The sequence below is a fragment of the Lagopus leucura genome, unplaced genomic scaffold, assembly GCF_019238085.1.
Source record: "Lagopus leucura isolate 7727_CA_CO unplaced genomic scaffold, USGS_WTPT01 Super-Scaffold_100159, whole genome shotgun sequence".
NCBI classification, from domain to species: Eukaryota; Metazoa; Chordata; class Aves; order Galliformes; family Phasianidae; genus Lagopus; species Lagopus leucura.
In genome coordinates, this window is record NW_024962335.1 from 4,864,316 (window position 1) to 4,877,983 (window position 13,668).

At 34.6% G+C, this 13,668-nt stretch overlaps 1 protein-coding gene and 1 long non-coding RNA gene across 9 annotated transcripts in view; one reads left to right on the forward strand and one right to left on the reverse strand.

Moving 5' to 3' along the window:
• Nucleotides 1–13,668, reverse strand: part of CEP290 (centrosomal protein 290) — a 52,428-nt gene that overhangs the window by 4,970 nt on the left and 33,790 nt on the right. For all 5 annotated transcript variants that reach the window (XM_042889437.1, XM_042889438.1, XM_042889439.1 and 2 more), the window contains 12 exons: nt 12,930–13,143; nt 12,587–12,724; nt 12,259–12,480; nt 11,580–11,696; nt 10,085–10,230; nt 9,005–9,160; nt 7,996–8,119; nt 5,590–5,724; nt 5,241–5,327; nt 3,448–3,612; nt 3,008–3,130; nt 2,472–2,644 (listed from right to left, as the gene is read on the reverse strand). In XM_042889437.1, the coding sequence (XP_042745371.1) occupies nt 2,472–2,644; nt 3,008–3,130; nt 3,448–3,612; nt 5,241–5,327; nt 5,590–5,724; nt 7,996–8,119; nt 9,005–9,160; nt 10,085–10,230; nt 11,580–11,696; nt 12,259–12,480; nt 12,587–12,724; nt 12,930–13,143 (1,800 nt within the window). The remainder of the gene's footprint in view (nt 1–2,471; nt 2,645–3,007; nt 3,131–3,447; nt 3,613–5,240; nt 5,328–5,589; nt 5,725–7,995; nt 8,120–9,004; nt 9,161–10,084; nt 10,231–11,579; nt 11,697–12,258; nt 12,481–12,586; nt 12,725–12,929; nt 13,144–13,668) is intronic.
• LOC122189926 lies at nt 4,156–13,595 on the forward strand. Of its 4 annotated transcripts, none has more exons than XR_006182021.1 (3): nt 4,156–4,382; nt 6,808–6,894; nt 12,951–13,595. It is a non-coding gene; the product is annotated as an uncharacterized LOC122189926 (long non-coding RNA). The 4 variants fall into 4 exon arrangements; XR_006182023.1 differs by lacking the exon at nt 12,951–13,595 and adding an exon at nt 8,094–8,111; XR_006182022.1 differs by lacking the exon at nt 12,951–13,595 and adding an exon at nt 7,122–7,855.

The following is a 13,668-nucleotide window of genomic DNA, read 5'->3' on the forward strand; positions in this document are numbered from 1 at the left end:
CTCTGAAAGTAATGCTTCCTGTTTATTTCTGTGGAAAGTAGAGAGCTTTCCAACAGTAATGCTATATGACAGGTGAGACTCTGCTCTACAAAACACTATATTTCAACATAGTCACCAATATTAGCTGTGAATTTTTTCTGCCAGTGATGAACAAAAGCCTGCATGGTATGCTTGTACAAATCTGTACCAGCGGAGGTGACCCACTTCACTACTGCTAAAATGCATCACCCACTGCCTCACTATGCTCACATCCACTGTTCAGTCTCCAGAAATGTTCAGCAAGTGTTGATGAATGTGAATGGGTGCAACTTTTTCCACGCAGAGGAATTCAGTTACATGCCTTTGCTTCATATGCACTCCCTATACCAGATGCTGTTCCTCTGCTGCCATCCGTCTCATGGCAACAAAACGCAACAGACTGTGGGCCAGAAGGTTCAGTTTCTATTTCCATACCACCACTCTTTGCCACTGGTGTCTTGAGTCAACATAATGAAATAGGAGGCATTACTTTTGGAGCAGCTCTCATGCATACACGTGTGTATACATACAGACATTACTGTACACAACTACGTACATCAACTAAAAAGAAGTTAGTACAAATGTTTTTCAAAAAGGTGACTAATTAAAAGAGAAACTTTATTCAAGCATTAAGCTGGTAACGTAAGGCCTTAAGGGTCTACACCTTCAACACACATTCTTCTTCCTCCTGTGGCTGGCAGCCAGTGTTCCCCTCTTCCTCGCACTAAATATAACAGTCATCTGACCTTGCATGTAGACATTTTACCTCACTATGTAGTTAGGCAGAAAGAGAAAATAAAGGAACAGCTTTCTAAAGTCTCAGTGAAGTGAAATGGTTCAGCTGTGTGTCAGAGAAGCTCTACAATTCTGCCAAGCGATCCCACCGGAATACAAGGCTAGAGGGACTGAAGTTCAACAACAAGCTGACCCTGTCTGAAATCAGACAGATGTCTCTCTTGTATGGTTAATTTTCTGCCCTTACAAGGTTGCTGCCAGAGCTAGAAAGTATCTGCAAAAAGTTTATCTATCTCTGTTTGTAAACACTGAAGGTATTTTTGCAGCCTGAACTTACTATGACATCATGTAGAAGCCCAGGGCTAAGTATTTTTCCACAAAAACCTGCTCTGTTCCCTGCCTCTGCGGGATAGATGCTGTTTCTTTCTCCCACTTGCATACACACTATTTCAATTTCTTATTCTTTGATGTGCCAAGTACAGGAGGTGATACCGAAAAACTTTTCCCTCAAAGAGTGATAAAATTATTCATTCTCCATTTTCACATGTATCTTATATCAGTATTCTGTATCAATCTGTTCATCATTAAACATGCAAGTGAGACACGTGAATATTATCTTTGCATGCAGCTCATTCAAAAGCTCATTCAAAGCAGGTGTTAACAGTAATGTTTTTGGACTGGCAATGCTTTTGGGGGTGATTGCTCACTAAAATAACTGCTGTAAGCAAACCACAAAACAGTTCAAAGCAACTTGCTTCTATCAAAGAAAAAAATGCCATTAAAAGTTGCTCTGTCTGCTGAGTTAAGATCTCCAGTCTGTATAAGTAGCTTGTCATAGAAAAAGCATCGGAACTATCTTCAGAAGGAGCAACAAAATAATAATGCATGTCTAACTTGTAGAGCAGAAATTGGTGTCATAAAACTGCTTTGTTTTTTAGTGTGTGCCACACTATGATGTAAGTAGTACCTCAGTTTCAGAACAATGGGTAGATAAGTTTTAGATAAGTGATTAGTAAAGAGTTGTAGATATTCACTATTATTACCAACAGTAATTTTTTATGATGATTTTCAAAGTTTGAATTTTATCTACAAAGCTAGGAAAGGGTGATTCCACACTTCTTTTTACATTGGAAAACACGATCCAGTTCTCCCTTCTACTACAAATAACAGGACTACCAGGCTGACTTCATTTCACGGCCTTCAGAACACCTACATGTACTTGTCCCAAAGAACACAGAAATCCCAGTGGGCTTACAAACAACCTCCGCACAGCCACATGGTTAAATGTTGATATACAAATGCAACTAGGAAAATGAAGGTTCCGGGCCTCTGTTTTTATCTTCTCCCTTCCCCCCCCCTCGCCCCCCCCCCACTCATATTGCTATCCTTTTGCTAAGATACTAAAGTCTGTGTTTTTTAGGTTCAAAAATGCTGAACACACATTCAGTACGTTTAAGAAGCAAGGAACACAAAATCGTTCCTCTGCCAAAGCTATCCTGGAGTCTAAAGGTGAAGAAGGGAGAACACAACTTCTTTACAGAACAGCTAACAAGGCCAGCGCTTAAGGATAGTAGATCTCTGGTGAATTTTTGTACTGATTCTACAGACTATTAATAGAGTCAGACAATAAGCACTGTCTGAGGAAAGAAAAATTATGAAAATATAAATGTGTATTTTTTGATAATATTTGAGAACTGAAGAATAATTTTAATCCATACCTTGCTACAGCAACCGATTTCCAGATTTTCCTGTCAGTTTCATCAAGCTGAGAGCCTGTGTTTTCAGCCAAATTTAGCCTCTTAATGGCTTCCTTCAGCTGTACAGTTAATTTCTCATTTAATATCTCCAAATTGTTCTTTGCTATTCGTAGCTTCTCTCCACTGTCAGCTTCCTGTTGTTCAATAAAAAAAAAAGTTGCATGATACTTAACCTTATATGTAGCACTGCATTACCTAAAAATGTGGTGAGACAGAGCTGACAGTGTATCACAGATACATGTATCAGACCACTAGCTTCCAAATTCTGTCTCAGCCTGTATCTTAGATGTATCCCCTCCACATGAAATTAAAAGTTCTGTAATGGCAATAGCAATTCTTAGAAAAATATCCACCACATTGACCATTTTAAAAAGAAAAAAGATACTTAGCACAACAAGTAGCGAATGGAAATAAATTATCATAAATCAGATCATATATAAATAAATATCATCATATATAATCATAATATAAATAAATAATCACTGCAATGATCATACCTTTTTCAGCTCTTTACGTAGCCTCTCATTTTCAGTAATGACTTTTTCCATTCCTTTGGTTTTAGATTCGTAATGCATACTCAGCTGGCTCCCAAGATCAAGTTTCATTTTTTTCATTTCAGACTGAATAGTAAATAGTTTGTTAAAACATACTTACATTACTTCAAATTTCCTTTTTTGAAGCACAGTTACAGTCACTGAATATAACTGACAGTTACAGTACAGTACAGACTGCAGACTGAACATTTCATCACATATTTAAATTTATCTTAACATACAAATTATCTTTACATAAATCATGCAGTACTTATGCTAAAATGAAATTTTAGTTCTGGCCACTTTTGTACTAGTCAACATCAACAACAGGCTTGCTGTTCAATTTTCCTACTAATTTGTATATGAACTCCCATTTGAATATACTACTTAAGATAAATCAGTACCTTTAGCCTCTCATTTTCCTGTTCAAGACCAAGTAATTTCTCATTAGAAACCACAGCTGGAGCTTTTTTCAGATCTTCATTTTCTCTTTGGACTCTCTCTACCACCTTTTTCATCAAACCAATAGTTTTTTCCAATTCCGGGACTGTCTTTCCACTTCTGCCAGCCTGTGCAGAAAAAAAAGAAAAGATACAACACAACCTTCTAAGATACTTCAATTCTTATTTTTATGGCATATTTTCCATTTTATTATATTCATTATAAAGTTGTTAAAGTTTAGCGTCATTTGTATCCTCAAGATTCTTGCATACTTAACTTTCCAAAAGATCATTCACCTCCACAGTCAAATTATCAGCTCCCTCAACTTGTTACCTAAAAAAGCTGCAGTTAAATCTCAAAATTTTATGTATTTTATAAAATAAAATGAAACATTATAAGGATAAATCAAAGTAGTAGGTTTTATTTTGCTGTTAGGTTTTTTTTTTGTTTAGTTGGTTTTGATTTTTTATTTTTTTAATTGTTTTTCTTGTAGAGTGGTTTCCTGATCCAACTGACTGTGCAACTGCTTGAATACTAACACTATCTAAAGGGGAAAAAAGAAGTAGTGCCTACCTGTGAGCTTAAAGGACTAAAAAAGCGCTTTATTTTTATTATTTTTTTTAAAGCAACCATACTTCTACAAATTAAAGTGGCAAAAGAAATACAGCTTAAAGCATATGTAAGTTAAAAAAAAAAAAAAAAAAAAAAAAGGCGATCCACAACTATTTTCTCTATTTTTCTTCAGCCATTCTATTTATGAGGTAGAAAAGTACTTTAAGAGTGTTCAAATTCCTTAATTTATTTATATTCTTTGCAGCAATGGACTTCCTCAGCAATAACGATTTAAAAATGCTGCTGTTTCCAATTTTGGGGCCAGAAGTACCTCTTCTCCATAGAGGTAAGAACCACAGTAGAGCAGAAAATGGGGAAGATTTTAGGAGCCCTGTATAAACATACACAGTGAGGCAAGTTTTGGAAGTGAAAATTACTTCTTGCTTCTCAAAAAGCTCTGAAGAGATTAAAAGCTTTGTGGCTGTACACAGCAGAACCAGAGAAAAGCCCCTAACAGATCTTTGTGTCTGAAAAGGAAGTTTCAGAATTTGCTGCCTCCTCAGAATCTTTGAATGAAGCAGTTTTACAGACTGAACTGCCTTATCCAAAAGCTACAACTGCCTAAGATACAATTCTTTCCAGGTACCCCATAGCAGAATTCATTCTCCTTGTATAATTCAAGGCACTTGCTTAATTCTGCTTCACACAAATAAATTTGAGAAGTCAGCAAAAGGAAAGGCACTCAGCATTACAGAAGCTTTTTTTCCTGTAACTTTTCAAACATTGCTCCATTAAAGCAGCTGACAATGGCTAATGTAAAATCTGTGTAGTCTTGCATAGTAAAACACCTTCACTAACAAGTTACATTAACATCTGCATCAAATAAAAAAAGCTTTTATAAGTGTAGTTTTTATTACAAATGCTGTAACTCCTCTTTTTGGTACAAACATGATTCTGAAAACAGGTTTAATGCAAATGACAAAACAAAGCTTCAATACTGCAAATATTTAATATAGTAGCTCTATTCATTCTAATGGTCCTAATGACTGAATTTTATTAATTTGTTGTAACACTTCAACGGTAAAATAAACAAGAACATTCACTGTTTGCTTTCAATTCATTCAAAATAATTTACCTTAAATAAAATATTTTTTCATATAACTGTGTATGTAACTGTGATGAAAAATGTTGTTGCAGTACTCACCCCTCTAACACTGCTTAGTTTTCTTTCAACATCGACTTTCTCCTTTTTGAGAAGTTCACACATTTCTTTTAAGTCACTTACTTGGTCCTAATAGAACAAAGTAATAAGGAACTTATTTATTTAGATTTAAGTTTGAGATTAAGAAACAAAGTTACAGTTGGTTTTATTAAACAAACAAACAAACAAACAATTTCCCATTATAGTGAAATTTTTAATAATTTCTACCAAGCTTTCTTTTATCTTACATAAGAACATGAGGAACACAGAAAATATACAAACATCAGTTTCTTTGTACAAAATCCACTAACCTGCACCAGCTGAAAGGGGACAAATGGTAAAGAGATGTTACCTTTAATCTTGGCAAATCTCTGTTGGCTTGCTCTAGCTGGAATCTTAGCTCAACGTTTTCAGACGATAATCTTAGATTTTCCTTTAGAACCTCTTGTTCTCTTCGATATTGATCATCTGATCCTACTCCTGAGGTCTTCAGAAAACAGGAAAAAATAATTATTATTAAATCATAGGACACTATTCGCTGCACCAGTTGTAGCTGATAACAGCAACAGATGATTAGTAGTTTGCACAGAAAAAAAAATCAAAACAAAATGTTTACCATCTTTTTTGGAATTTTTTCATCACAGACATTTTGTGGCATATAACTGATCGGAGTTGTATCACCAACGACCAAGATCTAACCTATTTTGTCTTAGGGACATGGTTTAGTGGGGCATGGTGATAATGCACTGACATTTGGACTAGGTGATCTTACAGGTCCTTTCCAACCTTAATGGTTATATGATTCTGAGATTCTAACTATTTTTCTTATATTTTCTAAACTTGATTAGCCTTTACAAAAAGCTTACAAACGAGCATAAACTCATAAAAAAAACCATGCCAAACGACAATTAACTATCAAACTATTGGTTACAAATGAACTTTTGTCTTTTCTAAAAGAGACAAAAGGTGCTGAGTATAGTAAACTGCTGTGACGCTACCTGGGAACAAAATCTAATTTTAAGAATATATTCTGATATGTTTATTAAATACTTCATATAGCATAAGAATTTAAATGAGGTCAAATAGATCACTGAACAAATAAGTTCCTATATTTTAAGACTTTACCCACAGAGGCTATAGCATAAAAAGTACTTTGCATGCCAATTGCAAGTGTAGGTATATGAAAAATTATTAGCTAATATTAGTGAAGATGAAATCCTTTTGACGATACAATAATCTGTAGGTTTTATTTATGTAATTATAGAATTAACCATGTGAACCATTAATGCACTGTTAAGATAATATGAAAAAAGTACTGTTTCAGTATAGGACATTTTTTCTAAAGGTATGTAATATCACGCCATAAGTCTCTAAAGAATGATCATTGGGCTGCATGCATCATTATGATTATTTGTAAGCTTTTTGCATCAAAACTATAGAATTGACAACTTAGCTGTGAGCTGACATACAAATGAATTGTGAAAGTGTAAGATTTGTTTTTATGAACCATTTGGTAATGACTTTAATATCGCTGCAGACCATTCAAAACTATTCTATGTCACATCTACAGAAAAAATGCAAGAGGATTGCTACAGTATCCAACCTCAGGCATTTCACAGGGTTTTGGGGTTGTTTCAACTCCCTCTGTATCACTTAGGTAAGTTTCACATTTATTCTCTGCGGTGTGTTGATTAATTTCTTTGATTCTTTGTCCTTCATCATCATTAACTTGATTAGAAGGTTCTCCCGAATAAAAGTGATTGCAGCTCCTTCTGTCAGGATAAAGCTCTTCCTCACTTTCTTCTTCATCAACATTTGATTGCTTGCATATTTCTTGCTTTCTGTCCTCCTCTTCAAATTCCTCATTAGTTTTTCTATTCTCAGGCTGGGCTACATCTTCTTCTTTATTACTGCAATTCTCTTCACCATCTTGAGTTGTACTGTTGCTTTTCAATCCTTCCCGAGAAATATCTGCGTCTTCGCACTTTTCATTATCTTCAGGACGCTGCTGCTCAGGACTGACTTCTGTGCCTGCATCCCTGGTAGCCTCACGGCTTTCATTATGCACAAAGGAACTTTGTATGCTTGCTTCCTCATCTATTTCATTGTTATCAGAAGTGCTAAGATTAGTCTGATGTTTGATTTCATCCCTATTTGAAACAGATTTCTTTGGAAGGTAATTCAAACGCTTCTTTTTATTGACACTGACAGGAAGAGACTCGTTCAGTTCAGTTTGATAATATGCACTCTAATTCAAGTTGAGGACAGAATGAAGCATGCAAGAAAAGCAGAAGACAGTAAAACAAAAGAAGAAATAAAGAAACAGACTGTACTGTTGAATCTATGTCCTGAAGAATTAAGAAAATGTAGTAACTCAATATTCACGATACAGTTAACTTTGTACAAATCAAAGCAGAACAAACCACATCTAATGTAACAAATGCAGCTAAAAATCTCCTCAAACTGCGCGCCGCATTTTTCAATCAACATGGTGAATAAAGTAGTCACTCAGTTGCAGACTCACATTTTTGACAATATATATCCCTTATTTCTCCACTATAGGAAATGGAGTATTTCAGCTTCTACCATTTTAGCAGAACTCAGAAACTAGTTCTTTTTTTCTATACAAGAAATTTCATATTCTGTTTTTGAACAATGATTATTTGAAATAAAATTTCCCAAATGATATAGAATAGTAACAGATAATAAATATTTTTGTTAAGTAGGTGGAGTGGTGATAGTCATATTATTAACTTACCGAGGGCCTAGAATATGTCTCTTTTGAACACTGTCTCTGCAATTCATGAAGCTTTTCCTGAAGGTATTGATTTTTTAAATGTAATTCTTCTACAACAGAATCTCGTGGAATTGCTTGCTGTGTTCTACATCCAAAAATGAATCAAGCCAAAATGAAAAATGGCTATTAATACAGAACAGCATACCTTTATGTAAAACAAATGTGAGCTTCTGGCTTCTGGACTACTGGACTGAAACTTCTAATTTTAATGGACTAGTCATACTAAATCAGTGTTATCCATATACACTACATCAGCCAATCTCCATGAATCAAAAGTACCTATTTTGGGAAAAGGAATCTGCTCTTTTAAGATGTGTACACCTTCTATTACTGAGGTACACTATGCACTGCAATAATGGATATAATGATTAGGAACAGACTCCATAACCACAACATCTAAGTTCCAGAATCTTTCATCAACTTGAAATTATTACAACTTCACTTAAAAGGAGTCAAATATTTTTAAAGTGTTTCACTTTTAAAATAACAAAACAATGTTGTATAATCTCTGTACATGCACAATTGCTCCCTGGAAACTTTAAGTTTGTTCCTCACAGACTCATAGAGCTCTTGCAACCTGGTCGGTTTTTTTGTGTTGTTTTGGTTTGGTTTTTTTTCTTTTCCTTTTTTGTTTTTTTTTTTGCTAATTGTATCACTACTGTATCACAGAACTAATGGATCTTTACACAGATCTTTTCTCATTTTGATGAGAAAAACTTCTTTACGAAAGTGTTGTTAAGCACTGCAATAGGCTCCCCGGGGAGGTGGTTGAGTCACCATCCCTGCATGTGTTTAAAATCCATTTGGATGTGGTGCTCAGGGACATGATTTAGCAGAGGGTTGTTAGAGGTAGGGTAGTATGGTTACACTGTGTTTAGACTCCATGATCTATGAGGTCTTTTCCAACCTGAGCAATTCTATGATACTATGATTTCATATTTTTTACAGATTTTCTTGAAATGCCTCTCACCTCATGTGAGCAACTTCATTTTCTAAATTTAAATTCCGTTTCCTTAGTTCATCCAGTTCTTTTTCAGACTCTGAAACTCTTACTCCAACAACACGGTCAACAGTAACACCAGTATTTTTTAGTTTCTTCTGAAGAGTACTTTTCTCCTTTTCAGTCCTGCAAGATGCAATAAAATAGAAGCTAAAACTTTATTTGCATTTGCTGACTTGCTTTCTTTGGGAGAAAATTTATTTCCTACCTGAAATCTTGTAATTTATTTTATCACTGTACTGCACCACTCTTTTCTTTAGTTAAAGTTACCATACAAATAGTGACAGCTTTACATAAATCAATCAATCAATCAATCAATCACAAATACTGGAAAAAATAGCAACTGTGAAGTTAGCAGCACTCTAGTCACAAGCCATTTGTTGTTCTTGCCTGTGTTTTGTCTTAAATTCCTGAGAGATTTGCTCTAACCTCAGACAAATGCCATTTTGAAGCAATTCCAATCAACAATCTAACAGTTACAACTACCATCATCATTTGGAGGTCATCACCAACCATCATCACTGCAATCCTGCCATTACTGTACTGAAGTAAACTTAACTTTCATGGAAGCCATACAAATGTGGTTGGTTTTTTTGTTACGTTTTGTTGAAAAAAAAAGTTTGTGTCATCATGCTAGAACCGTCAGTACTGCAGTAGCATAACACAACAGTGGCACACCACCCACTCTAATAGTCTGATTCAATAACACTGAGGTAAGATTCAGTCCGTTTCGCTGAAACTTTTACTTGTTTCAGGGAAACAACAGAACACCACATACAAGAAGCATAATAATGCACATAGATGAGTTTTATTCATAGACAGTTAATTCTATAGGTGTAGAAGAAAAGAAACCTTGTATTTTTTTTCTGCAAGTGAAAGGATACTAAAGGAGTGGCCTGCTGCCTGAAAATTAAACAATTATTTTAATCTCAATAGCAATATCAAATGTAGGCATCCATCTTGTAATGAACTGGTATGATTATGTGGCAGAAATATTTGGATTTCTCCTATACCATCACTTTGTAGAAGAATGTATGAAAAACAACTCACTTGGAATAAAGTTCCTTCAGTGTGGTTAACTGTTTAGCTAACATATCGGTTTCCTTTTCCTTTTCTTTAAGTTTATTCCGCATCCCTTCCATTCTGATTTGCCATTTTTTACTTTCTTCCCATCTGATTATTTCCTCTTTCGAGGTCTGTGAAGCGCATACACAAATTATGTATTTCTTTTCAAACTGTTTTCTTAAAGGAAACAACACATTGGAAAACCATGCACAGCATATTTTACATTTTAAAATTTGAAACATCAAACCATAATTAGTAAAAATCAGTCCAAGCTGGATACTCTAAACTTGCTGCAGTAACTGGCATAAAAGGCTGATGCAATTTAATGTTACATTATCAAATTCATCTTCACATTTTAATGTTCACTTAAAAAAAAAAATAAAGTGACAGATTAAAAAAAAAAATTAGACGTGCTTGTGAAATATATCCTTTTAATTTAAATTACAGGCTTGTAAAGAAGTTTGTAAAATTAAAGAAAAAGAAGGGCTTTTCTATGCCAATTTTCAGGATAGCTATCCTTTTCCTTGCAGCTCACCAGGAGGTTTTACGCTCCTGCTGCAAAGCTGTCCATTTCTGTACTTTCTTACTATACTTTCTTACAGTTAAAATTAAGTGCTTATAAAACACACATCAATTAAGACCTGTATGAATGTGATCACAAATGACTACTGAAAAATCATCCTGTAAGCAACCGTTTTATTGTGTCGCTGGATGTTTCCTTTCCTTCATTTCATCCCTGTACTTTCTGTCCTGTCTTCACGCTAAAGTTACAGTTATTAAAAGACAGACAGAAAGTAAATTCTTGGGAAAAAGGAACAAAAAAAAGTTTGTGAAAAATGTCTTTAAACACTAAGCAGTAAGTATATAAAAAATCTCAAACTAACTGGAAGCATAACTTTAGTCTTGAAATCATACTTAATATCATAAAGAGTATGAATGATTACTGTGACAAGCCAGTATTTAGTTACTGAAATGGAAAAATAACAAGCAGAAAAACAAACAATGGTAAAATGAACACATCTCCAGAACATCATAACTTCCTGGAAGTGGAAACTGCTTTTGTGAGGAATAACCACTTAGATACATAATCACTTCCCACTTTTTGCTCAAGTACTTCACATTTTTATCACTGCACTGATTTTGTAAATGAGCATTTAACCTCACTTACTTAATCAATTTCACTGCTACCTGTAAAATCTTAGTTTTCTACAACCTGTGGACTTTCAATTCTACAAAAAAAAAGGGCAGGAAAGCATTAAAATACAAGCACTTTGTACTAAGCAACAAACAGTAACTGTTGTTACTTTTGTTACTGTTTGTATTCAGCGGGGAATACAAAAAAGTTACTGACATGAAACTGCTTTTGATTTGATCAAGTTTGGCTGGTTCACGGTTGTTTTAGGAGGCAGAGGAAAAAGCTGAACTGCCTACCTTTAGGATGATATCTTTCAAAGCCACAGTATTTATATTTATCACATACCTTGTCTTCTTTTATACTTTTTTTTTCTATTTCTTCACACTTCTTCTCAAGTTCATTTTCCAATTTCTTAACTTTCTTCTGAAGTTCATCAACCAGATTTTGCTCACCAGCTCTGTTCTGGAAAATTACAAACTCTCAACTTAAAGTTTAGTGACCACTACCTAAGTATTTTTCTCTCCACCAAAAATAAAGATTTGAATTCCAATTGGTAGAAGTAGCTTACAACCTAAATGATACTTTAAAAATTATGTTTACTTCAACAATTAATTCAACAATTCATTCAACAAATGTATTCTAAACTTAATTCAGTAGTAAGTAGTTGATTTCAAAAACAAAGTTGAGACAGTTATACTTTGGAACAGAGAAGCGAGGGCAGACAGGAAGATCACAAAATTCAAGCTAGCCATCCGTAGCAGCTTTAAAAGTGGCAATTCATCTCTTCAGAGTCTTAAATTTGTTACAAAGAAAAAGTAATTTTTAGCCTGTTCAATGTATCTGAGACATTCTTCCAGCAGGAAAAACTAATAGCTTATGTGTAACCCAGCTGATAGCAATCATACAGTTTTAAACTGAGTGTTGGTCTCAATGCCTGTCAAAGGTAGTTAATCCTCCATCAAGCCAGCCCATCTAGTATAAAAGTGTGACCAAGATGAAATACAGTTTTAAAAATGTCTTCTACCTGAATACCACTGGTTAGCCTCCTGATCCGTTTCTTCAGTTCTTCATTTTCCATTTCGATTTCATTTTTTTCTCTCATCATTTTATTAAGTGCCTTTTGTTTCCTCTGAAGTTCTTGGTTCAGTTCATCCCTTTCATCTAACAAAGCACTCTCCCTGTTTTTACTTAGTTTAAGGTTATCTGTAAGTTTTGAAATCTGATTATTTAGTTCCTCTATCTGAGTCTAGAGGAAAAAAAAAAAAAAAAAAAAAAAAAAAAAACCATAAAAAAACCCATCAAGATATACCAGATACAAATAATACAATACAAAGATATTACCTTGTACTCACCATGAGCCTCTTTGTTTCTCTGTCAACTATCTCCTGAACGTTCATGTATGCTTCTTTTTGTGATGCTGCAGAAATTATCTGCTGTTCAGCATTAGCAGTCATTTCTGCTCGAAGTACCAAAAGTGCTTTACTCAAAGCCTGAAAATAAAAAATGCAAGTTCTAATACCAGAAGAAGCTGCTAATATTAACATCAGAAAATAACAAAATGCAACTGTATTTTATGTTAAATTATGCAATGATTTTTCATCTCTTGCTGTAGCATACATAAAATTCTTAAACATTAAGCCACTTTAAGCATTAATTTTTATTTAAGACCTAGATATGTAATTTTTGTTGACTGACTTTCTGCTGCTTCTCTTTTAGGGTTAACTGGTTCTTCAGCTGTTCCACTAGGCTCTTCATTATTGCTGTAGGTGCTCTCTTATTTGCTTCTTTTTGAGCCTCTAGTTCAGCTTTTACATTGGCTAATTCCTTCTCCATGTGAGACAACACTTTCTTCAATCCATTTGCTTCATCTTTCAGTAGTTCCACATCAACTGTGTGCTTTTCCTGAAGCCTAATGTAAAATAAGCATTAATAGGGCACACTGCTGAATTATTAGCTAGCAAACTCCAAATAAAACAACAATGTTGTATTTTGTGTTGTCAAAACAAATTATTGTACAAACACAGAATGGGCTGGGTTGAATGGCAGATCCAAGCTCATCTATTTCCAACCCACTTGTCATGGGTAGGGACACCTCTCACTGGGTCAGGTTGCTCAAGGCCCCAGCCAGTCTGGCTTTTCATGCATCTGGAGATGGGCATCCACCCTCTGGGCAACCTGTTCCAGTGTCTTACCATCTCATGAGTAAAGAAATGGTTAAAAAAAAAAAAAAAATAGGAAAAAGGCCATCTTAGCTAAGAGTGTCTCCACTTAATTATTCAAGAACAATTGACAGATCAATCTGGAACAATGTTCTAGTTTAATTCCTGTCCTTGACTGCTAAGAAAACCACCAACCTTTTTTCTTTTTAAGAAGTCTTAAATTTTCATGTATTTAAACTTGTTAGGCAGCAAGTTCAAATGAGTGGAGGAGAGTG